We start from the raw sequence: 27812 nt of genomic DNA, 5'->3' as shown, positions 1-27812 counted from the left end.
GGGTGCGGTGTGCAGCGCGGTGTTCTGAGTCTACCCTGGCAGTGATGCGTGAGCGCAGACGGAGGAGGCTGGAGCAGGAGAGCCTTTAGCACCCAGGGCAGCCTGCGCGCCATAGTGAGGCCCTGTCTCAGCACGAGGGCAAAACGACATAAAAGTGACGTTCTTGAGCTGTGGGTGCTTTACTGATTCTCATTTAGGCAGAATAATCCATATTTTAGAGAATCAAGATTCTGTTTATCTGTAGGTATAGCTTACAACATACTTAACTGCTTTTAAACTTGTTTTTTTCAGCTTAGCACAACTGATTTTTAGCTGTTTTATATGAAGGGTTCATCCCATTTTAGGTTTTAAAATTGAAATTGGCTGTTTCTAGATCATTGGTAGACATACTGGTGTCCTGTGTTATCTGTTACTGGTGTTAAAATAGTTTCCATGGCTACTCGTTGAGTTTGAATTCATCTTTCCCTTTCTCCTAGAAAAATGTGGAGTGGGCTGTTACCTCCTGGGCTGAGTGAAAGCGATGTGGAGTCACATTCTGAAGAGGAAGCCACACTAGAGAACCCCGAACGTTTGGAGCTCCCCTTCCCGGAAGACGGACAGGCGGATGGCAGTGGGAAGCCAGGGACACCAGGCCACCCTGCGGGCGAGCCAAAGGCGGAAACAGAGGCCAACACAAATGCATATGAAAAGTGTCCTTCTGGGATCCCCGTAGACATGTGGAGCGTAGGTTTCCCCTGTTGTTAGGACAGTGTGCGTGTGACCTCCTATGTTGGGGCAGCAGACAGCAGAGGGGCTTCAGAGTACTTCCTCTCCTCTCTGAGCCACTTGGATACTTTGGTTCTAGGTTAATTTTACATAAGTAGAAGTCAGCCCTTCATAGGGCTACCTACGTTACCTAACATGATGAGTCAGTGCGTGTCATTCGCTGTCACCAAGCAGCTTGACTGTCCCAGTTCAGCTAAGAGTGTGAGGGCTGGAGTATCTCAGGAGCCGAGTCCCATAATTGGTGTCTTCAGAAATGGCAGAACATAAGGATTTTATTTAACACGTTTGTTTGTTTTTAAAATGTATGATTACCTTCAGCACACACGCACACTTTTTTCTTTTTACATAGAAATTTCAAGAATTGCATAAAAAAAATTCTGAACAGAAAAATTCAACATCAAGATTCAGACAGAAAAAAAGAAAACGCTCCAAAAAAGGTGTTTATTTTTAAATTTAGGTTATTGTGCTAACTCTTAAGTTGATTAATTAATTTTTTAAAACATGATTTTGAAATAATGGCTGCATAATTAAGTATTCACACTCTAAATTCCTTTCAGGAAAATCGAAGAATGAAAAGGAATGTCACAGGTAGGTAGGACTTAAAATAGTTATTATTTAGCAGTGTTAAGGAACGTTCTAGATTGCTGCACTACTTTGGTAATGATCAGACATGAGAAGTAGTCACTGAAGTGTAATTATTGCAACCATTTAAAAGCAGTCAGAGTAAAAGGTGTAATTTGTGTGCATAGACTTAATTGGTCTTCTTGCAGTGAGCAGTCTTCGAGTGAAGGCCAGTGGAAGGAGCTTACTCAGTATTTTGGAGCCAATGATAGATTTGAACCCCCAGTTAAACAGAAAAAAGTTGAGAAGGTAAGAGCTTTCTTATAATATTTGTTATATTATTCCATCTTAGCTAACATGATATATTTTGATCAGCCTTGCCTAAGATACTAGTTCATTAATTCATATAAGTAGAAACTTAAGATGTCCTGTTGTATACCAAAAGATGCTAAATAAACAAGTAGATGTGTAGCTCTAAACTATTCAGAAGAATAAGTTGTGAAAATATTATAGTGAGAGTCTCACTCTTTTTGCCTTGGGTGGTAGAAGAAGGCTATTCTTCTAAGAGGCCATCTCACTGAGACTTGGTCTCTGGGAGGCTCCTGAGACACAGTGAAGACTCTAAAGGAAGGGTTAGTGCGAGACCTTCTGGGCTTGGTGAGAAGGTTGGATAGGCTGGAGTGGAGTCAGCAGCTCACGGCTCTAGATAGTCTAGATCATAAGTGGGCTTTATTTACAGGGCACTGGGCCTTTAAGAGAGCAGCATGATCTAAGCCATGTTGTAGAGGTGCCCTGGCTGTTGTGTGGAGAGTAGGTAGATGGTGATTAGTGAGTGTAAATGAGAAGACGGCCGAGCAAGCACGAGGTAGAGCTCGGCAGTGCTGCTGAAGGTGGAGGACAGTGTGGGTGCTCTGGGGCTAATGTGACAGCAGAATTGAAAGTATTTAGACTAGAACCTACTCAGAATTCACTTGAATGCAGCAGTGTTCATTAGAAAACAAGAACAGAGTGAATGCTGTAATGAGGTGGGGCTCAGAGCACTGTCGGAACTTTAGGTGTGTACTTGTGGCTTTTGATCTCTGGAAATTAGAAAAGTGTTGCTCTCCCTACTTCCTGGGGTCGTTGGCCACTAGTCCCCAGGAACAAGGGAGAAGGAGCGATGAACTGGGCGTTTGGTGGTCTGTGAGTGTGAATGGAAGTGACCTCCTGGGACCTGCTGTGGGGAGGCAGATCAGTTTTATTCAGGGTGAGCGAGGAGGGTTACATAGAACTTCGGGGAGGGGGCTAGGGAACGTGCAAGGAGGACAGATGTCATTGGCTGAAGGGCCAAGGGTCTAGATACCTCATTCCAGGAATCCCAGGTGCTTGTGGACCAGGTTCTGTCTGGAGGAAGGGAGTTGGGCCTGTAATTTCCCTAAGGTCGGGTAGAGGGTGTGGGGCCTGGGATCTCCCAGGCAGAGAAGAGGAAACCTCACTGGCAGACAGTCCTCCATTTTGCACCAAGTTCAGGACTTTCTGCTAAATGGCAGACTGCGACCTTAGCAGCAAAGTTTCTTGACAGAAAAGGACCTATCACAACAGAATTTTGTTAGTGATATGTTTGGGGTTTTATTCTGTTTGAGATGAGGTCTTGTTGCATTGCCCAGGCTAGTACAGAGCATCTGATCTTAGTCAGGTGACCTTCCTGATTCAGCCTGGGAGTAATTGGGGATTATAGTAACAACATACTTCAGTGGCTTTTTCCTCTGGTTTTGCAGATGATTCTTTATTCCAAAATAGCCCCTATAGTCCTAACACTAAGTACTTGGCACTAACTAAGTTCATTTTCTGAAGCTCCTATTACTGAGCAATAACCTTTAAGCAGATACAGAAATAATCGATTTTATACAAAGATCAGTGATGGAGTTGCAAGTAAACTCTGAGTCCTAAGACACCATGCTGAAGTTCCCTGGGCTCTCTGTGGAAGGGTAGTGCATTTCTGAACATGTTTTGTCGTGATCTTGATCCTTGTAATTCATGTGTGCTGAGAGAAAGGTCATGTGACTTTGACTGAGGCTGCTCCCGACTGCCAACCCTGTCCTGAAGCAAGAGGGAGATCTTGTTGCCCGCTTGGGCCGTGGGAGTCCCAGCCACTGACTGGATTGGTGGTTCTCAGCCTGTGGGTCGAAACCCCCTTTAGGGTCAAATGACCCTTTCACCGGCTTCACCTGAGACCATCAGAAAATATAGATATTTATGTTACAATTCATAACAGTAGCAAAATTACAGTTATGAAGTAGCAATAAAAATGATGGTGTGGTTGGGGTCAGCACAACATGAGGGACTGTGCTACACGGTCACAGCGTTAGGGACTGTACTGCACGGTCACAGCGTTAGGGACTGTGCTACACGGTCACAGCGTTAGGGACTGTACTGCACGGTCACAGCGTTAGGGACTGTACTGCACGGTCACAGCGTTAGGGACTGTACTGCACGGTCACAGCGTTAGGGACTGTACTGCACGGTCACAGCGTTAGGGACTGTGCTACACGGTCACAGCGTTAGGGACTGTACTGCACGGTCACAGCGTTAGGGACTGTACTGCACGGTCACAGCGTTAGGGCGGCCGAGAGCGCTGCGCTCCTTCATCCTTCAGCGTGTGAATGGGTAAACACGTGAGTTAAGTGAACTTTGATTTTCAGTTATTTGCAGTATTTATTATAACAGTATTGATTTCAGAGTGTCTAATTGATAAGAGGCATTAAAGCCATGAAATGAGCTTTGAAAGCAGAAATTAGAGAATAAGTTTTCACAACCTGTTGAAGTCAGTTGTTACCCTATGTTTGACATTGTACAATCTCAGTACTGGCTAGCTATGACCAGCTTTTATTCATGTAGAATCTAGAGTTTGCATGGAGTTACAAGGATTCTTCGTAATATCATTTGAAGAACTCCATCTTAGCACCTGACGCTTTGTCTCACATGCCTTACATGTATTCTAGAGAAGTCAAAACAGCAGTTAAAAGCGTGAAGTCTAAGAGGACTTGTGGAGTCTGACTGCAGTGCACCCGTTTTGTAAGCTTGGGCTCTTTTTCTATAGATGTTCCTCCGCATAAGTGATGGTGAGGAAAGTTACAGGCCTTGTAAGGAGGGAGCCTTGTTAGCCAGGCTCGTGTTTGCCAGCGCTGACAAGGAAACACAAGCGTGAGGCACAGGAAGGCCGCGGTGCGGCGGAATTACTTCAGCTTTTCTTGGGCGTGCAGTGCATGGCGTGCCAGCGTCTGCACTCTCTCTTCAGTGGGGATCTTGGCCTCTACATGATGCTGCTTTTGCTGTCCTATGAGTTCAGCAAAGTAAATGAACAAACAAAATGTAAAAGCAGAATGTCCACATTGTAAGCCCAGCAGATAGTTACGGATCTGGTGAGGGCGATAGAGACACGTGGTGCAGTGTAAGCGATAGGGTTTCCAGTCTAGCCTCTGACGCTCTGAGCAGAGGCTGATCTGTTACCAGAAAGTCTTTTTATTTTGTTTTCACTCAACCCTCAAGAACAGTAAAGCAAAACAAAACTTCTTAATTTCATGTCTGTCATCCATCCATACCCCCTCAGAGTCCAGCCAAGCAGAGCTGTTGCTCATCCCGGAATGTGTACTGTGACACTGCTGTCACCTGCTTGCCAGACAATACAGAGAGCCTTGCGTGTTTTTAAAATATAGTCTTCCTAATATCCATCGCTGTATTAAACTGTTCTTTATATTACGTGCAGCTTTAATATCAATAATTTTGGAATCAAAACGTAATTCTTTTAAATCTGTGTAGGAATTTCTGTAGAATAAATTTTACTCATTAATTTCACTATATATCTCTCAAGTATTCCATAGCTGACTCAGTTTTATTAGTTGCTGTCAGCATTGAACTAGCCCTGGGTATGTCAAATGGGCACTTGCCGTGAAAACTCCACGTGCTTTATTTTTTAAGAATTACTCTCATTAGTCTTTGTTTAAAGTTGTCTATGAGAGGAGACTGCTGTCGCATAGATTAGTTTTTTCAGATTTTCCCTTTTGTGTTTCAGAGTACGTTTTCCACTTAGACCTGTCTGGAACGCTAGTACATAGAGCAGATCAAGTCCTGACTGCCTGAGTGCACTGGGGGGAGGCGCAGGCTAGGGAGGAGCTTCGTGTGGTGCCATGAAGGCCTCCTGAGACCCGTCATGGTGTTTTCCTGTACTCCCCACCATGATCTCTGTGGTGAAGGCCAGGGTTAACCTCACAGACTACGTGAAGTAGTACTTAGGACAACTTGCCTGAAAAAACAAGCAGCAGATAAGATGTAGGACTTTAAACTCAAGTCATTTGGTCGCCAGTCTGGATTTTTCTAAAGTAATAGGTAAGTTTAGCTTTTAGCTAACTTAAATTTTATATGGTTTATATATATATAATTTGTTATATATAACTTAGGTTTGTATTTAAATGTTGCTCCTTTCTCTTCTTTATGGAGAAATTGTCTCATTTTGCTCCTAGATATTTAAATTCAGTCATTAAGAAAATTTCAACAGATAATTTATTTGTGTTATGCTTTAAGGATTGAATATATTGTCCAAATAAACATTTAGCGTGAGATTGCTGTAGAGACACATTGTGATGCAGCTGGACTTAAAGAGCTTTAGTCACATATTAAAAGACTCTGCTTGTGTGTACCTGTGGGCTGAGTTTCTGTCACTAAGCCTAGTGCCCGTGAAGCCCCGGTGCTCGTCTGTTGTTGTGCCGCCCTGACGTCTGTAAGAGAGCTTTACTGATAAGAGGCTGGCTGTTGTTTTATGGGAACTTTTGTGTGCTTGTTCTAGACAAGATCTCACTACTAGCCCTTTGGCTGTCCAGGAGCTCACTGTGTAGACCAGGCTGGCCTTGAACTCACAGAAATTTGCCTGTCTCTGTCTCCCTTTCCTGGGTTAGGCATGAACCACTATGCCCTTCAAGGGCCTTGAATGTCTGATCCTCCTCTATCCACCTCCCTGATGCTGGGATTACAAGTGTGTGCCACCACCACACTAGACTAAACGCAGTGCTAGGGATCCAACCCAGGGCTCAGATATTTTAGGTGATACTGCTAAGAGATGTTCCCCAGCCTGATTTCAGTTCAGTGTGAAACTTCACCTTTATTTAAGCTCAGCAATTCATAGGAGGTCGTGGGACAGAGATGTCCCCTCCGTTTGTGACATTCAGTGCTGAGCTATAGCTCTGTGTACCAGAGGGACATCGACAAGCTGATTCAGTAGGATGGTCCGACCTGTGGACTTAACCAGGTCCTGGGATTTGTGGGTCTCTCTGGCCTAGGTAATTGGAAGGGAGCGCAGCTGCTATGCATAGCATGTGTGATAGCCCTGAGAGAGGCTTCGTGGACAGGTTATGAAGGTGAAAGAGTGGAGCTAGTCTGGGCGGTTGCTTGAGTAAACCCTGAATTGAGGTATCCGGCTACCTCAGACTTTGCGATACAAGAAAATTGAATTTGATATTAATGTTTACTTCATCTGTCTCAGAGGCATTTGAGGAAATCTCTGTTCTTCAAAGGGAATAAATGCTGTTGTATTAGCATTTTGTAAATAAATAACTTCATTCCATTATAGATTAAATATGAAGTTCTAAATGGAGACTCTGCAAACTTCTAATTGTACTACACTCTGAGAGCTCAAGATAAAGATACCCCTGAGCCCTGAAGAAATACAGAGGCCAGAAGAAGTGTCAGATCCTCTGGAACTCAAGTTCCAGGTGGTTGTGAGCCACCTGACATTGGTGCTGGGATCTGAACTTGGGTCCATTGGAAGTGCAGCAAGTGTTTCTTAACTGCTGAGCCATGGGTCCAGCCCCAAGAAACACATTTTTTATTTGTTGCAGATAAATTTGTACGATGAACATGACAGTATGTGGTCCTTTTTGACTGAAAGAGCATCATTACCTCAATGTTATTATTGTGGATATGACCCTGAAAAGACCGGAAAGATTTTTTTTTTTTTTTTAAGGGAAATATGTCAGAGGCACTGGGAACATTACCAAGATAGCACATGTGGCCAGAGATTAGGAAGTAAAGCATTGCTAAAGATGAGGCTGAGAAAGAGGTATCTAATTAAACTTGTTACCCAGGTAATTCATCTGCATTTTGATACAAGATCCTTAGCTGAGCTTTGCATGGACCCAAATAAACAATTTGTAGATTTGCACTGTTGGCAGATGAGAGCTGGAGTGGCACCGGGATGGAGCTGACAGAGTTAGGACCTCCAGGAAAGGAGAGGTATTGGGACAGAGTCGCCATGGTATTTACACCAGCCTAAGAATTCCACAGACGTACAAGACGAGGAAAATCCTGGAAATTTTACAAGAGTAGAGTACATTAGAATCAGGTGACCTACAGTCAGAGATAGAAAAGCAGTTAGTTGAGGGAAGGTCTCCAACTGTTGTGGGAAACTAGTTGACTAGCCCAGTCCTTAGAAGGGTTGTGATAAAGGAGCCTTCTCATGCCAGGGGTCAAACGAGGTGCTCATTGGCCTCTGCTTCCGGTCTTTTTAGGTTGGTTATGTTGCAGTTTTTTAAATGTTTATTCCAACAACAGTATAGGAACAAATTCTCCCGTTGTTGACTGCTATGGTCAAGCAGTGTACTGGCAAAAGAGATTTGCTTAGTGCTTTTGCTGTTACATTAGGAAGAGGAAGTTTATATGAGGTCCACGATTCACTGTGTTGAAATTAAAGAATAGGAGCCAGTTATCAGAGTAAGAGTGACTTCCAGCAGTCACGTATTACACCACTTAAAACTTTTATGCTCTGTAGTAACCATTCATGGTTAGACTGTGTTTATATCAGGTGTCTTTTGATAAGTGTATAGTAAGCCCTACCTAGTTTATTAAATTCCATGACATTTAAATTTTTGATTTCTTGAAGTATTTTTTAAATTTTTATGTAAGTAATTTATTCAGATTACATCTCAGTTGTCTTCCCGTTCTCCTCTCTCCCTCTTTCATCCTATTACCCTCCCCTAGGTCTGTGACAGAAGGCCACCTTGTCCCCCACTATAGGATCACAGCATATCAGGTCTCTTCCTGGTAGCCTGCTTACTGTTCCTCAGAGTACCACCAGGTCTCCCTACCAAGGGGAAGTGGTCAATGAGGGAACACCAGAGTTCAAGTCCAAGTCACTCCCTGCTCTCCACACAATTGTGGAAAATGTGGTGTCCATTGGCTAGATCTGGATAGGGGTTCTAGGTTTACTGCATGCATTGTCCTTGGTTGGTGCAGTGGTTTGAGCTAACCCGCCTGGGTGGGTCCAGAGTTGCCAGCCTTAATGGTCTTGTAGGTTTCTAGGACCCTCTGGATCCTTCTATTTCCCCATTCTTCCTTACCTCTCTCACCTAGAGTCCCAGTAGGACGTCCCAGTATCTATCCTAATCTCTGGCTAAGTGAAGACTATTCCACTTCTTGGAATATACCCAAGAGATGCTCCACCACACAACAAGGAAATATGCTCAGCCATGTTCATAGCAACCTTATTCCTAATAGCCAGAACCTGGAAATAACCTAGATGTCCCTCAATTGAAGAATGGATAAAGAAACTGTGGTACGGGGCTGGAGAGATGGCTCAGTGGTTAAGAGCACTGACTGTTCTTCCAGAGGTCCTGAGTTCAACTCCCAGTACCCGCTATGGCAGCTCACAACTGTAATTCCAAGATCTGACACCCTCTCATAGGTATACATGCAGGCAAAACACCAATGCACATAAAGTGAAAATAAAATTATTTTAAAAAAAAAAGAAAGAAAGAAACTGTGGTACATTTACACTATGGAATACTACTCAGCTATTAAAAACAAGGAAATCCTGAAATTTGCAGGCAAATGGATGGAACTAGAAATGGTCATCCTGAGTGAGTTAACCCAGACCCAGAAAGATACACATGGCATATACTCACTGATAATTGAGCACCAGCCCAACAGAGATGACCTCTGGAAGTCTTACTGAAGTATTTTAGTAAATCAAAACATTTCTGTAAGAAGTAAAGAAATTGTTATTTGTCGCTTTCTTCTCTGTGTAGTAGTCAGCGTAATAGCCCTAATTGAAGATGGTGAAAGGCTGTTGAGTAATAGTGTTGAGCTGTGGGAATGGGCCATGGTTAAGAATTCAGAGTTTGTGCAAACTTGGGTGTTGGATGGCTTTACAACTCACAGACTTACGTCAGCTCAGTTGAGCAATCTTGTAAACAAGCTAACATTTCACAGAGCTGTGGGATGCAAGTGACAGCTTTAGTAGAGTGAGCCCCAGTTCTGTCCTGTGGTGAGCACTCCGTAGTTTTGAACCATTGCTGTCATTAGCATTGCTGTTAATGGGGAATAACAGTCTCTGGTTCTATCCACTGCATCTCCTCTTTACTGTTAGCTTAAGAAGTTCTGGGACGTTGAGTAGCCACTGCATGTTTCCTAAATGTCTTATCCATAAACAGGAATTGATGTGACCTGTGTAGGGGTTGAATGGATGTGGCCTTTGCTATAGTCCCATGACATCATCTTGGCTAGCGAGTGATTTACTTTCTTTCCTGCCCATAATTTGTTTTTTGTTTTGTTTTCTCTCTAGTCAGGCCTTGAAAAGAGGATAGACCAGGCAGTGGATGAGTGGGATGTTGAGAAGGCTGAGGAGCTCAGCAACCAGCTAGCCACTCGAGAGGTAAGTCAGACTAACGGCGGGTTTTCCTTTTGCCCGTGTACTTCTCTCTCATTCTACTGTTTATTTTGAAGTTCTAGGTTTTGTGTTGACTTTAATGCTTTAAATTGATTCTGGTTTAAAACTCAGGCTGAAAACTATGCCAAATTAATGTTTGGCCCTATTTTTACCTGGCCTACAGCAGGTTTTTTGCTTTATTTGTTTTTGAGGTTGGTGTTTTTCGGTGTGCTTCAAAGGGTGCCTTTATTTTTTCCTTTGTGCCTAGCTCATTTTATCCTCATTGAGAGTGGTTGTCACACCTTGCAGCCTTTTCTTAGTCCTTGCTTGCAGTCTCTTACTGTACATTTATTTAATATCTTTCCAACTGCAGAAGGTCACAAGATGCTTCTGATTCGCATCCTTGGAGGTGGGAGTCCTTTAGACCTGTCACTCATACTTAATGTATTTTCTTGTTCTATTGTTCCTTTTTCATTATAGACTAAAAAACATGAAAAATTCATACCCTAGTTTTTATTTGTAGTACTTGATTCCCTGCCTCCTTCAGGAAAATTATTGGTCCTCACTTAGTCTTCTAACTCACTTATAGCTTTTGTTTGTTTGTTTTTTCTTTTTTGCAATCTAAAATTACAAAATTCTATTTTAGTAGATCGTTCTCTGGAAATACTGTTGCATTCCCCATCATCAGTTGCCTAAAAACTGACCATTTATTGCCATTGTGCGTTTTTTTGTGTGTGTGTGTGTGTGTGTGTGAATTTTTGCCTATTTTTGGCTATAGGCCTTAAAATTCCTGTGGATTTTTATTGTATGAAATAACAAATTTAAAAGAAAGGCTGAAGGATGTTTTCAAAATCATCTGAGAGACTTAGGGATTTCAAATTTGTCTTTTTTAAGTTTTTAAGAATAATTGGTCACATTAAATATTTATGTATATAGGGTTTATACATGGTTATTAGTGGCTAGTATAAAAGAAATTATAGAGCCATGAGTGTTAAAGGCATTGGCTAGAAATGGTATGAATGACAATCATGTGGCTTTGAAAAAAAATAAGTTGACATTTTAATCTAGATGTGGTGGTTCATGCTTGTCATCACAGCCCTTGGGAGGTTGAGGCAAGAAGATAACTGACTTCAAGGCCAGCATGGGTTACAGAGTAAAACCCTATTTTCAACAAAGCAAACTGACATTTTGTGAATTGTTGTATTGTGGTAAAGTACAGTGTAGTTTATGCTTGTGGCCACTTTGCGTGTGTCACTGGGTAGTATCAGACATGCTCACACTGCTGTGCAGATTCTCCCACTGCTTGTCTCCAGAGCTCTTCATCCTACAGAACTGACTCCCTCACTCTGGTCTCCTGTGCACCTGCTTTGGCAGCCGCTTTGTCTCTGCGGGTGCCTCGTGTAGGCCTTACGCTTCCGCGCCTGGTGTTTTCACCTTTAGAGATCATCGTGTGGTACTGTATGTCGGAATTTTCTTTCACCTCCAGGCTGATTGTTACTCTGTCACATCTGGGCATCTGTTCCACTGTTTGTGTCGTCTTTAATTGCTGGTAGAGATTGTGCTTACTGTTTGACTATTGCGAACCGTGCTGCTGTCAACATGAGTATGCTAGCATCTGTGTGAATTCCTGTTTGAACTTCCTTTGTGTGGATACCCAGAAAAATTCATTTAGGGGAAAAAATGCATGCCAGGTATTTGATGTCTTTAAATTGTGAGGATGATATGGCTCCGCATAGCAGCCAAAGCTTTGACAGAGTTGCCTTGTAGCTGAGCTTCAGTGAGGTACCCCTGGGTTTGCTGTTTTTCTTACAGGGTATTCTACTCTTCCCAGCTTGTAATGCTTTTTATGCTTGCAGTTTGACAATTGCTCTATTTTATTTTTTAAAGAGTGCTGTATTTTGATCAATGGGTGTAGCTCTTGTTGGATATAGTAGGATTTCATCACTGTTTTAGAAGGGAAAGATAAAGTTCATTTAATAAGATGAATTTGTTAAATTGTGCCACAAATTGTGGCTTCTTCAGTGTAAGATCCCTACATGTCAAACTCTTCTTCAGTTCTTGTCCCCGTAAGTCAGTCTTGGCATTAACGCAGCAAACGGGGTGTGTTTGTGCTGTGGTACTTGGAATGCATCCATTGTTAGAGTAGTGGCTTAGTTTCCTAAAAGTATAGTTAACTCTTGAGATAACAGGATTATACCAATTAGTGAATGTTGTCTGCAGATTTTGACAGGGTGGGAACCTGAGGGCATGGCGGGGAGGAGCAGTGCTTGTGGGCTGACAGGACTACAGGGGCTCGGTGTCTCCGAAGGCTCTGAGGACTCAGATAGAGGCATCAGGATGGAACTAGGGAGCAATGGGATCCAAGGAGGCTGCTGAGGACTGGGACACACACAGGGCACCAGTCATCAGTCACAGGATTGCATCCTGTGTGGGAACCCGCGCCAAATTCTGCCATGTCAGAAATTCTGTGCTTAGGCTGTATGCTGTGACCTTCGAGTTGCTGACCTTTACCTCACGAGGTCTTGTGTTCTAGGCTATCCTTGGACTATTTACCCTTTGAAAGAAGTAGAGAAGTCTCAACTAGGAACTACTCAGAAAACTAGAAAGTTCTACAGGGAGCGATTTAGGCTATTGTATTCTTGCCCTTGCCCGGGGCCTACGGTAAGTGAGATTAGAATACATCCTATTGACCTTGCCCTATTTATGTTCCTGCTAGTCGGCAATAAAGTGAATCTTGATCAGAAATTTCCTGACTTGATCCGTTATTTCTCGAGTCTCTGTATCCTACTTTCAATCCCCACTCCCTCTTTCAGGTGAAGCCTGATTCAATTTTTTCTCGCGGCTGGGACCCGACAATCCTTACCAAGTTGTGGATTTAGACAGAAGCTGCTGGCAGCTTTGCGTGGGTTGGGATGAAACCTTTGAGGAAGCTGGTACTTAACTGTATCTCTACTGAGGACGTGTCACACCCTGTGCTGCTTGTTGAACAGATGCCTCTTGAATAGCTTTCAAGGTTCCAGGACTGTTGAATCTTGTTTTGGATGTTGGTCTGGGCTTGCTGGATAGTTCTAGTAAAGCCCAACACACAACCTAAGAAAAACCAGCAGGACTGTCGTGTGAGGTTGCTCGCTGGTTTTTAGAAACACTATGTGTCTGTCTTCGTTGCACTTTTCAGGGTTATAGGATGCATCCTGGTGCTCTCTTGCTTTTTCCATCCATCCTTCTTTTGGAGACCCAAGAGTTACATACTGTGTGATCTCTTCCAACTACAAAGCTGCCACAGCAGACCCCTCCATCATCAGTCAATTGTCTCTGACTTGTTGGCTTGGTGGTGGAAGAAAAGACAAGAGTGGAGGATGGTGTATTAGCCTCTCTCCCTGAACCCAGGGAAATTTGCAGAGAAGCATCTGTTTCGGTGCAGGTTCTGAGTTCCTTTTAGCAGAGCTAATTATTTTATTTGCTGTTAAGGCAGTTGTGCAGTTTGAGGCCATGGAGATAGCTCAGTGGATGAAGGTGCTCACGGCACAGGCATAGCAGCCTGCGCTAGTCACAGGACCATGTGAAGGAAGTGGAGAGAGCTAACTCTCAGAGCTGTCCTCTGACCTTCACACACAGTGCATGCTCACACACCCACACCACACACACCACACACACCACACACACACACACACACACACACCACACACACACACACACACACACCCACACCACCACACACACCCACACACCACACACACCCACACACACACCACACCACACCACACACCACACCACACCACACACACACCACACCACACCACACACACCACACCACACACACACCACACACCACACACACACCACACACCACACCACACCACCACACACCACCACACCACCACACACACCACACCACAACACACACACACACACCACCCACACACACCACACCACCACACCACACCACACACACAACACACACACCACACACACACCACACACACCACACCACCACCACGACACCACACCACACACCACCCACACCACACCACACCCCACACCACACCACACACCACACCACACACCACACCACACACCACACACACACACACACACACCACACACACACCACACACACACACACACCACACCACACACCACCACCCACACCACACCACACACACCACACCACACCACCACACCACACACACACACACCACACCACCACACACACACACCCACACACACCACACACCACCACACCATACCACACACACACACACACACACACACACACACCACACCACACACACCACACACACCACAACACCACACACACACACACACACACGCACACACACACCACACACCACACCAAACACCACCACCACACAACCACACACACACCACACACCACAACCCACACACACACCACCACACACCAACACCACACACCCCACAACACACCCCACACACCACACACCCCACACACCACACACACCCCACACACCCCACCACCAACACCCACCCACACACCACACACACACACACACACCACACCCACACCACACACACACCCACCACCACCACACCACACCACACCACACCACACACACCACACACACCACACCCACAACACACCACACACACACCACACACCACACACACCCCCACACAACCACACACACCCACACCCACACCACACACCAACACACACCCACACACACACCACACACACCACACACACCACACACCACACACCACACACACACACACACACACAACACCACACACACCACCACACCCACCCACACCACACACACCACACACACCACACCACACACACCACACACACACCACACCACCACCACACACACCACACACACCACACACACACCACCACACCAACACAACACCACACACCCACACACCACACCACACCACCCACACACACCACACACACACCACACACACCACCACACAACCACACACCACACCACCACACACACCACACACACACACACACACCACACACCACACACACACCACACACACACCACACACAACCACACACACCACCCACACACACACCAACACACCACACCACACCCACACACCACATCCACACCACACACACACCACAACACCACCACACACCACCCACACCACACACACCCACACCACCACACCACACCACACACCACACACCACACACACACCAACACACACCCACACACACACACACACCACACACCACAACACACCACAAACCACACACCCACACACACACCACACACCACACACACACACACCACCACACACACCACACACCACACACACACCACACACAACCACACACACACCACACACACCACACACCACACACACACACACACACACACACCACACACCACACACCACACCACACACACCCACACACCACACACACCACACACCACACACCACCACACACCACCACACACACCACACACACCACACACACCACACACACCACACACACACCACACACCACACACACCACACACACACCACACACACCACACACACACACCACACACCACACACACCACACACACCACACACACCACACACACCCACACACACACACACACCACACACCACAACACACCACACACACCACCACACCACACCACACACACCACAGCACACAGCACACCACACACACCACACACACCACACACACCACACACACACCACACACCACACACCCACACACACACCACACACACCACACACACCACACACACCACACACACCACACACACACCACACACCCACACACACACACACACACCACACACACACCACACACCACACACACCACACACACCACACACACCACACACACCACACACACCACACCACACACACCACACACCACACACCACACACACACACCACACACACCACACACACACACACACACCACACACACACACACCACACACCACACACACCTCACAACACACACACACACCACACACCACCACCACACCACACACACCACCACACACCAACCACTCACTACACACCACACACCACAATCACCACACAAACCACTACACACACCACACACCACCAAAACACCCACACACACCACACCACACCACACACCACACACACACCACACACACCACACACCCTACACCACACCACACTCACCACCCACCACACAACACACAGCACACACACCACACACACCCACATCACACACCACACCACACCACACACACACCCACACACACACACACCATCACACCACACACACACACACCACACACACACACCAACAACACCACACCACACCACACACACCACACACACCACACCACCATACACACACACCACACCCACACACACACACACCACACACCACTAACAACACCACACACACCCACACACCACACCACACACCAACACACCACACAACACACACACACACCACACCACCACCACACAAACCACACACACACCACACAACACCCACACCACCACACCACACACCACACACCACACCACCACACACCACACACCACACACCACACCACACACACACACACACACACACCACACACCACACACACACCACACACACCACACACCACACACCACACACACCACACACACCACACACACCCACACACACACACACACACACCACACACACACCAACACACCACCACACACACCACACACACACCACACACACCACCACACACCACACCACACCACACCACACCACCACCACACACACACACCACACACACCACACCCACACACACACCTACACACACCACACACACACACCCCACCCACACCACACACACACACCACACACCACACACACCACACACACACCACACACACACCACACACACCACCCACACCACACACACACCACACACCACACACCACCACACCACACCACACACCACACACACAACACCACACACACACCACACCACACCACACACACCACACACCACCACCACACCACACCCACACACACACACACCACACACACCACCACACACCCACACACACCACACACACACACACACACACACACACCACACACACACACCACACACCACACCACACACACACACACCACACACACCACACCACACACACCACACACACCACACACCACACACACACACACCACACACACCACACACCACACACACACACACCACACACACACACACCACACACCACACACCACACACCACACACACCACACACACCACACACCACACACCACACCACACACCACACCATACACTCTCATAAAAAGCTAATCAAAAAAAGTGTGCCCATGACCTGCTTCATTTCAGGACCTGAGTTAGCTCCCTGGCACCAACATGGTAGAAGCAGAAGACTGGCCTAGGTGTGTACATACATTCAAAAAGAAATTTAAAATTCTTTAAAGAAAATTGCAAAATTAGTAAAAGGTTTTTCTTTAATCCATACATTTTATTTAAACATTTCATTGTTCCCTAAAGTTGTACTCTGTTGTAGTGTTTCTTTCATCTAGAATGCCTGCTCTGTCCTTAATTTTCAAGACCTTGTTATTTGAGGAGAAGCCAGTTTTATTTTGTCTAGTATTTCCTTATGAGGAGTCACAGCACTGACCATGGGGCCTTCTCAGACTTGCCAGAGGCACATGCTATCTGTTTGTGCCTTTTTTTTTTTTTTTTTTAATCTTTTTCCTTTGATGAGGGTGATACCTCCAAGTTTCTCCTCTGTACAATTACTATTTTCCCCTTTGTAATGCATAAGTACCTTATAAAGAAGTAGTTTGAGGTTACCCATGCTCCCTTGTTAATACTTTCATCTGTTTCAGCATCTATTGCTGGGTCTTTTCTTGTGTTTTTCTTTTAAGTTTTACTGTGATTGCCAAATGACTTTAGATCTTTAAAACAACATCTGATTTTACTTTTTATTTAGGTTCTAATTGTTTTGTGTATGTTCATTCACTGACACACATGTGAGTGTAGGTGCCCAAGGAGGCCAGGAGAGGTGCCTGATCTCTTAGAGCTGGAGTTACACGTCCTTGTAGTTGCCTGACGTGGGCGCTAGGAACAGGCTTCCAGTCCTCACCTGAGCACCAGGGGCCCTTTGAGCTGTCCCTCCTGCCCCACTTGACAGTGCTTTTATAACTTTAGCTTAAGTGTGAGGTATTAGATTATAGATTCTTTTCTGAATCTATATCAAATCTAATGAACCTGGGCAGTTTCCTAAATGGAAGCTAAATGCTGGGTTGGGAAGGAGTTGCCTATAATATTCTGTGCCAGCTGTGTGTGGTGATTCCACCCTGACCCTGGTGAGCTGCCTTGCTACGTATGTGTTGACTGCCTGAAAAATCATTCAGAGCTGTACCTTTAGGGTTTTAGAAATGAGGATTTCTTTGAGGACACTGGGATTGTAGTTTGGTGTCTTCTCTCATCTTGCTATTTTTGAAGTTGGAAATTTTAATGCTGACTAGGCATTTTACTTCAAGGTCTGTCCTTTGCTGTCATACTCTGTGACAAATGAGATTGCTTTAGAAATACTGTTTTCAGCACATGTGGAGATAACATTTTTCTCAATTGTCCTTTTACTTTGATACATATGTAAAGCTGTGTTCTGGTAAATTCAAGTTACTTATTGTGAGTTTAATGAATTCTGATTAAGAGAAAAATCAGTAACTTATATCCTGGATGACTGAAAGAACAGCTGGGTTGTGGTTGCTATTCTGATGAAGATTCAGAAGGGCGCCAGTGCCATGCCCACCCTTGAGCACCCGTGAGGCAATGTCCAGTCAAGAAGAGCAAGCATGGCGGGGATGGTGTGCTCTCGCAAAGAGAGTGTGTCAAAACTAGGCTGTTGGCGTGCTCTTGTGATGCAGCAGCAAGCACATAATTTCCCAGAAACGTTCCCTCGAGTTTGTGGTGACTGAGTTTACGTGTGGTCTGGCTTTGGTGGGAGAGGGTGACTAAGTCTGTGTCTAAGCTAAGCTCAGTTCAGGGTTTGTATGCAGCTGCCGACTGCTCTGAGAAAGCCCCTGCTGCCCATCTGCCCGTTCCACAGGTCACAGTTTCTAAGGAGGAATAGATACATGTACTTGGCCTTGTGTTACACTAGTGAAACTGTTCCAACTTGGGGAAAACTAAAGTTTTTTCCTTTAAACTGTTGTTTGGGGCATGTCTGGCTGAACTGACCTCTGACTTGGCAGGGCAGTCTGCTCACTGACTGTGATCTGTGAAAACACCGTCTTTCACCCTTCGCCCTCAGCTGGCTTTTCTGACGCATTGTCTTCATCATAAGGCACGCTCCAGTCTAAAGAGACCGTAGAAACGCGTCCTTGGACACCCAGTGCTAAAGCCTGGAGTTAATTTAGCGGGCAGTACTTGGGGTGAGTGTTACATTGTGTAAAAAGGACTTTCCTCTATGCATCTTTCTGTTAGCTCATGGAAATAAAAACCAACTTCACTTAGGAGCAAAACAAGGCCCTGTTCCTGTTTTCATGAGTACTCTTTTGGGAAGAAGTATCTTGAAACCAAATATCTAGTTAAAACTGTCAGATACATGCTGAACAGTACATTCCAATTAACCATTATAAAAATTTATTGCTGGAGCATTCAGCCTTGCTGAAGAAGGACAGATCTTGTCTGTAGTTATAAATGTTGTGGTTTCTGGCATCTGCCAACCCCCTGTGGAGCTGGGAGCTGTGTCTCTGGGGTTGGCATGCATCTGCTGACATTGACTTCGGTCACCTCTCAGTGTGCTTTAACCCCGACTCTGCTCCTCGTTGTAGTCATCTGGTCGCACATACTCCTGGGGCTATGAAGCGGTAGTTTTAAATTTTTAAAGGCTTATTTTCCTTAACTCTAACAAGTAAGTCAGGGTTACAGGTAAAGGAGCTTAGCACAGCGCATGGAGTAAGTGTTGCCTGACCCTGCGAGGGAAGGACTGGGTGAATTCCTTTACATCTAGTTTAAAGATGTTTCCTTTCCATAAAAACCTTGCAGCTTAGAAGACAGAGCATGCTGGCTCAGACAAGTAAGACTGGTGCTTAGCAGGGGCATCTCTGTGTTCCCAGGTGTGCTCATTCACATCTCAGTGCGTTGTGATGCGTTCTTTTAACCTCTGGGGTCGGGTGGGTGTTCAACTTGCATGGCGTTCCTTATGCGCCGTCTTAATTATGTTTATCTGTGGCTTTAACTAACCTTAAAAAAGATTTCAGATGTTACAAGTCTAATTAAAGAGACAGACAAAGCACAGTTTATACTGTAGATTTTTTTCTGCAGTTCAATTAATCAGCATGTTTTCTCTTTTAATTAAAACCATTTTAGTAAATTAAAGCCCACAGCAAAACACATATATAATTTGTTTGTAATTAGCTCTTAATTGGTGGTAGTTGAAGCTTAGCACCCTTGGTTTCTTTCTTCATGATTGCCATTTTATTAGCAGCCAGTCATTAATTAATCTTTTTCTAATTAGCTTATAAAACTGTTGATGGCACATTATTGTAAATGTGATTTTAAGTTCAAAGCTTGTTAATAGGCTTTCTTACTTAGAAGAACAGAGATAAAGAAATTGCTGAAAACAGTACTACAGTTCTTTCAAAAAACTGCCTTTCTTATGGGGGCTGTGTAAAGCATCTAACAGCTTATAGTTAATTTTTTAATGCCTTTTTCCCATTTATGAATGAAATGAGTTGTTTGAATATAAATGTCAGGATCCAGGAGTAATTTCAACAGTGTAACATCTTTTCCTTCTGTTTGGAATATTGTAATCTACATATAATTTGAAGTTATTAGAACAGGCATTATACAAACTATTTTACTAATAAATAAAAATTAAGTATATGGGTCATATCATATGTATATGTATATGTGCAACTCTTTTCCTAATGTGTTTTAAAATGAGATCTGTTGGTTATGCTTTGAAATAAACTGGCAGGAAATTATAGATATAAAAGTAAGTAAGTGTATATCTGGCTGTGCATCTAGACACGAATGTGATATACAGACACAGGTGAGCTTGTCAGCCAGTGTGTGCACACACACTTGAAGACGACAGTGAAGCAGGATGCAATAGTACAAAGAAAAGAACTTGATTGAAAAGTCGGTCAGATGATGAGCTGCTCCGTAGCTTGGGCTCTTGTCACAGCGTGGCATCTCAGGTGTGACCGTGGAGACAAAGGCCAGTGGAACACAGGCATCTAGAGTTTACTGTGGCAGACACCACCTAAGCTGGGGAGTGCTTGAAACCTGTTAGCCTTGTTACATTCTTGAAGTACACTGGCATCCTGAGCTGTTTTTAAAAACCAATTATTGCAAAGTTTTGAAACTTAATTTTAAAACGCAGCAGAACCGGCTACTGGAAATTCTTGGCTTTGCTCTTGAACTTTGTGTGTTATTTTAACTTTGACTGTTTCTTCGCTTGTTTTTCAGAAGGCATTTTATGATGGCATGCGAGAGACACTAGAAAGGGATAGCTGACAAGGAAAAAATTAAAAATTGGATAAAAAGTAAATGAATAATGTCATATTACTAAAAAGATGAGAGGCTAATTTGTGCCGACTTTTTGCTAATTTTGTTGAAGCTTCAGAATGAGGAGCTGTCACCCGCTCTGTGCAGCGCTGATGACAGTGCCAATGATCCATGAAATAAGCTGCCGCTGGCTTTGTTCTGATAAGAATGAACAAATCTGCACAATGTTCGGCTCCCAGAATCTCATTTTCATACTTGCATGCAGGCTAAAAGAAATAAGCTGTTTGCAGGCTTGATTAATCAGACATTGGAGGGTTTTTTTGTCTCTTTGATCTCTTTCGTCTCCTAGGTAACTTGCTTGACATTAATGTTGAGCTTGAGTAAAGACAATCAAGAATTGTCGACCAAACTGATATAAAAATTAAAGACCTTAACACTTTAAGTACTCCAGTAATGGTTCCGCTTTACTTCAGAAAACATCTGTTTTCATTTAATTAAAGAACAAAAGAGAATGGCATAAATATTTTTCATGGAGACCTATTATTATTATTATTATTCTATGAAAAGCTAACGCATGATACTTGGCATTTTAAATTAAGTGCCTTGAAAGTGTTCAAAAGGAAGGAAAACTTCACAACTCTGTTACATGCTAGTAATTTTGAGATGACTAAAATATTTTATAAAATGGATAAGCAGTTTAGATTAAGCTGTCGGAATCAGATGCTTCAAATGACTATCAGGAAACTTTATGACAACATTTGCAAGAGGTACTAACTTTATTTTGAAGGTTTTTTATCTGTACTATGTTTATAAGGATGTGTCATTATATCTATTTTATGACCCAATATGATTTACACACACTGAACCTGTAAAATTGAAAGGAATTAAAAAAAAAAAAAGTCGCGGTGCATTTGCTTGAGGTTGTGCAGACGCTTTTACAAATCTTCCAAGTGGCTGTAAAGATGAATGCCTCAAGGGTCCAGCCAGGGCCCTGCTTTTCCAACCAGCTAAAGCCCTTATCTTAAATCCAAGCAAAGTACCATTAATCTTTTTGAAAGACCTTTTATGGCTTTTAATATATCCCAAATTAGAACATTTTACACCCTTGGTTCCTGAAATACGGTGATAAAAAGCCGTTAGAGCTTAATTCTCCTTACTGCATGCTCTGACCAATTTGCAGTCCTTTGTGATAATGTTTAGACACCTTAATTAAAATGCAGCAAAATATTGGATGTTCTATATGGAAAATGCTGATACTTTGGCTACACATACAGGAAGTTTTGTATTTTTTTAATTCATTAAAAAAGTCTTCTCACATTGTGTTACTATAGTTATCTGATGACCCCAAACTATTTATTTTTATTTAATATAAGACCCATTGGCCAAGCTTTTGGGATGTTTACGTTGGCCAGGAAGATGTGTTTTTTTTTTTTTTTTTCCTCTCCCCCTTTACAGAAGTGAAAGGCTGATTCTTGTCGACCTATTTGATTTGTTTGTCATAGAGAACTTCAGCACGCTGTTCTTTTGTACTCTGAAATTCAAGTTTGTCAGTTTGACTGAAAAAACTGCATTTCTTCCTGTCTCTTCTTTGAAGGCCTTATTATCTGTTGTATTTCCAGATATCTTTGTTCCATTTCTTTCTCTACAGAAATAAGTGAAACACATTCATTTAAGCATGTGAAGGTCAAAGACTGCTGTGGATTTTCACCATCATTACAACCCAAAAAGTTTTTTGGTTTTTGTTTCTATTAAAGAAAGAAAAACCAAACACACAATACGTAGAGCAGCCTTGTTTTAATGTTTATTGGCTGAATGAAGAGCATTCCGTTCAGCCTAGTCCGTAGTCTAAAGCAGGTAGAAAACACACCGTTACAGGAGCATTGTCTGAAAGTGCTCTCAGGAACTTGGCAGTTTATTAACATACTTTACAGACTGATAGAGCCCACTGTGCAGTATAAAGTATAAGTGCCTTGACTGTGGTCCCTAACTTTACCATGGTGCTGGTGGTCCTGGGCTCGGCTTTATTTTTAGCTTTGCAGGAACACTGACACATTTCCATTTGGTGGTGGTCAGATGGAGAGTCAGTCCATTGGAGCACCTTGGCTTGTTTGTCTTATGTCTGGGACTCAGACTAGGAACTTCAGTAAATTAATAATACAGAGATGTAGCTTGGTTTTACAACCGTTTGTGGTAGTGGTGTACAGCAAATAAGATTCGCGTCATGTGCTTCTTGCCTAGGAAAGTTGCTGAGTTTAGTTATAGCACAGAGGCTGAGAGGTCAGTTGTATCACACATCACTGATGTATTGGGTTTCTTGTTCAAGTACCAAAGTTAACCGATTATGCCGCTGGAGCATCTTGTGTGGTTTATTGTGCACGGGAGTGAAATTAACAGAGAAATACAGATATTTAGGGAATGGGGCTGGGAAAAGATGAAGTCATCCACATGATTATTGGCATCTTGCTGTGCATCTTAAGCCTAGGTCACAAGCTGTTTTTTTTTTTTTTGTGAGAAGACAACTTCTTAGGCTCACTTAGTGCTCCCCAGGTGTCCAGGTTACTCCCATACTTCCCAGTCCCCTTGCAATTTGCTGCAGCTTTGTGATTAACTCTGATCAGAAACATTATCTGTACCACGTAGGAGCCTCACTCTGCCTCACACTGGCCCTGCCTGTCCTCAGAGGCTTTAGTGAGAGAAGTGAAAGTTAAGCCGTTGATACTTGGCTTCATTTGTCACTGCACTAACTGGAGCAGCAGGTGCTGACTTACGTCTGTTTTTCATGTATGACAAGTGCATAGGTTTTCAGTGCGTGGGAGCTCCATCTTTTGAACATGAGATGTCATATAGCACCTTCTCTGAGCTTCCTTTTCTCCTAGGTGCACTGCTGCCCGGCCTCTTGAGTGGCCTTTAACATTTTTAAGTGTGTGTGTGTGTGTGTGTGTGTGTGTACACACCTGTATAAATGCATGTGCACGTGTCCTTTCCTGAACTGCAAAACCAGTTCTGTTTTTTCTCAGATTTATAAATTCCAGACAGTTCTTGGTTACCACTTGTCTGTTTTGCTCTAGAGGAGGTGTCAGCCGAGGTCAGCTGAGAGATGTGTTACACACTTCACTCGTCAGCTCCTACCATGCCTTCCTAAGCTGCCAAGCAGATCTCTACAACTCAGGTTGTGATAGGCTAATCTGAGTAGCTGCCTGTGCTTCCTCTCTTCCGTGAGCCTGCCTGTCTTCTAATGTGTGCTTAGTTGAATGAAGGAATAGAAAAGCCAGGAAACATGAGGAAGATCGAAAGCCTTTGTTGATTTAAAGCTTTCTTTGTTTTGAGATGGAGTCCAGCTCTGCAGCCCTGCATGGCCTGGTGCTCTATATGCAGCACAGCTGCCTCACTGTAGCATCTTTGCTGAGGTTCCAGATGTTCCCAGCCTCTGACCTAGCTTCACTGCAGTGCTTGGTGGGTCTGAGTCACACACATGGATGGACAGTTTGCTTTAACTTTTGTACCAGGTTTGCTGCTCGAGGAATGCTTCCCAGGAAACACGGCGAGTGCTGGAGAAGTGCAGAAGCCAGGGCTCACAGGCTGAGCTAGGAAAGACATTAGGGTTGGGGTTCACGTTAAGTGAGTCTTGGAGGGCAGCAGTCCCGGGCAGGGAAGCTTGAGCAGGCCTGCTGCCTGGGAACAGCCAGGTCCCAGAGTCCATCTCTTCACGTTCTGACTCCCCTTATATTCTTTTCTCTCTCAGAGACTTAAAAGCTGTTGCCCATCATGCAGAGTGCATTTATGAAGTAGTAATTAGCTTCCCCATGTTTCATTAATCCCATCTGTGACTGCCAATCAGAGCTTCTGATCAGCATGAGATAACTGGGGTGACCATACTGAGTTGCTGTAATTCTAGCCCAGAGCAAAGAAAGTTGATGTCTCTGTCAGTCTGTTTGCAGCCTTATCAGGGCAGGGTCCTGTTCAGCCTGCAGACGGCTGAGATAGCTTGAAGGGCCTCGTTACTACCTTTGTGGACCATCCAAAGGTCTGAGTTTGGGAAGGATTTCCACCCAGGAGATGGTGCAAGTAGGAAAGAGGATGTGTGGGTAGGGGAGGGAAATACAGGTCATGTCTATACTTGTTATGCTTTGGTCGAGAGGCCTGAGTGTAGGATTTCTTATTTTTCAATAGAGCTTCTGAACCATGTGCTCCCAATTTTTTGTACTGTTAAAATTCTTGCACTAGCTAGAATATTTCTTTTCACATATTTTCCCTTTTTTCTTCCATAATTCTTAGCTTGGTGTAAAAATTGCCAAAGCAATTGCCTGCCACAAGTTTGTTAAAGCCAAAAAGGAGGCTGAAAACTCACAGGCTGCTCGAAAGAAGAAGAAACTGGCGTGGGGGTAAGTTCACTTAAGACTTCTCTCCTGGGGTGGGAGAGGCGGCTCAGCAGCTAAGAAGACTGGGGTTCAATTCCAAGCACACACGTGGTGCCTCACAATAGTATAATTTCAGAGAATTCGATGCCCTCTTCTGGTTTCTTTGGGGACTAGGCATGCATATTTTAAACAGACATACATGCAGGCAAAATAGCCAGACACTATTATAAAATAATAAAAAGTTTTAAATTTTTGAAAAAAAAAATCATGGTTCTGTTGACTTGGTAGGAATTGTAGAAAGTCTGCTCATGCATTGAATCCAGTTTGTAGGCCGTTTAGTCTCAGGGTTTATGTCTCAGTGAGATGGCTGTAAGATTGTAAATGTGCAGCCATTTCCTCGGCCTGCGTGTGGTGTTTGTGAAAGTTTCAGCACTTTACTAAACATGTTATTTTAGTAGAGTATTTTATTTTAGAAATAAATGAGATTTGTGTGCTCTTTATTTTAGGTTTGAAGCAAAGAAGAGATGGGAAACCAAAAGCAACATGGGATATATGTAACTTGGCAGAGTTCTTCAAGACATTTATTTATAGACTATCATACTCTATTGGACGAAAAGATTTTCCTGCTTAGGTTAAATATGTCCGGGGATTGATAAAAGTTACAAAGATAAGCATAAAACTTGGGAGCTGATTATCAAATCTTTTTAGTCTTTTTTCTAAGAAGCTTGTAATGGAAATGAACATTTTTATATTTGTGTAAGAAATTTTAAGCGTATATACAAGAAAAAAGGATTTTATTATTTACTTGTATAAGTAAAAATCAATTTTGTGTTTGATCTGTTTCGTCTAGCGTAGCCTGTGAGGTCCTGAACTTCCTTATCTGTTCTTAGCATGACTGCACTTTTTCTAGAATTGGTTTTTTATGATTGACTTTTGTTTATAATGGATTAGTCATGAACAGAAAAATTCCCAGTTGTTACTGACTTTACAAATGACTTAACTAGTGCTATAAAAAATAATTATTGATTATTTTTACAGACAGTATTAATACGTCAAAGTCACATAATAAAAGCAGTTAATTAATTTTTGTGTAATGTCAGTAGAACTACAGTAAAAAGTAGACATAATGTAGTATAAAGAGCGATTTAAACCCAGCTTTGCCTAGGAAACGCCTTTCCGAATATCTCTCCACCATGTCGTTGTTTAGCTATGATTGTTCTTTGAAAAGCAAACTCTGCTCAACGACAGTTGTAATTCAAGATGATGTAAGGTTGGATTGTCAGCAGCTCATTTGCATTTACCCCTTCTCCCAGCTGCTCCTTAAGTGATGGAGGGAATTCATGAGACTAAAGAGAGAACCTGGGAAATCATTGTCCTTAGGTATGTGTTTTACAGTCCTACCGGAAAGAGGCTTTGAAAAGTCAAATGATAACTACTGAGACCTTTAGTGGATACTGTAAAAAATGAGTCATGATGATGATTATATTATTTTTATACTTAAAATAGTAACAATATTATTATTAACTTAGGATGATATGCAAATTTTCTCTATATGAAGAATAAGTGAGTAATTTGTCGCCCTTTAAGAGTCTGAACTATCAAATTTAACTTCATTTGGTTTAGAGAAACCAGTGCACAAAAAGCAGGATGTAGGAGGTTGGGTATCCCTGACTTGTCTTCACGAAAGCACATCCGTTCATAGATGCGCTGAGTACTGTTTACTTACAGCAGCCTACTCTGGAGTCCTAGTGACTGAATGCTTAGCGGTATGTTAAACATGCTGTTTAACATGTATGTTTTCTTAACAGTATAGGAATTTTTTCCTACCCACTATACAATTCCCAGGTTTTATCTAAACCAGGATGTATTATTTATTATCTTTGAGAAAGTTCCAGGTATGGATATTTTCGTGTGTAAATCCTCGGAACATGCATTCTCCTTGTGCCTCTA

General features: G+C 43.6%; 1 protein-coding gene across 1 annotated transcript; it reads left to right on the top strand.

The window, feature by feature from the left end:
* Positions 1-477: 477 nt before the first annotated feature.
* On the top strand, positions 478-27216 carry Fam204a (family with sequence similarity 204 member A). Its single transcript, XM_051146869.1, has 7 exons — positions 478-723; positions 1115-1202; positions 1323-1353; positions 1536-1635; positions 9917-10006; positions 25780-25886; positions 26369-27216. The coding sequence occupies exons 1-7, from the start codon at positions 481-483 to the stop codon at positions 26418-26420; spliced, it is 711 nt and encodes a 236-aa protein (XP_051002826.1). The 5' UTR covers positions 478-480; the 3' UTR covers positions 26421-27216.
* Positions 27217-27812: the final 596 nt, after the last annotated feature.

Source organism: Acomys russatus, chromosome 5 (assembly GCF_903995435.1).
Source record: "Acomys russatus chromosome 5, mAcoRus1.1, whole genome shotgun sequence".
Classification (NCBI taxonomy): Eukaryota; Metazoa; Chordata; class Mammalia; order Rodentia; family Muridae; genus Acomys; species Acomys russatus.
The sequence above is the reverse complement of the archived record's forward strand: the minus strand, read 5'-3'. Positions and strand labels throughout refer to the sequence as shown.

Excerpts from the sequence above, each read along its gene's own strand:
- Fam204a (XM_051146869.1), top strand. The coding sequence starts at position 481 with ATGTGGAGTGGGCTGTTACCTCCTGGGCTGAGTGAAAGCGATGTGGAG. Across the intron at positions 1,636-9,916 it reads AACAGAAAAAAGTTGAGAAG|TCAGGCCTTGAAAAGAGGAT; the intron begins GTAAGAGCTTTC and ends TTTTCTCTCTAG. Across the intron at positions 25,887-26,368 it reads AAGAAGAAACTGGCGTGGGG|GTTTGAAGCAAAGAAGAGAT; the intron begins GTAAGTTCACTT and ends TCTTTATTTTAG.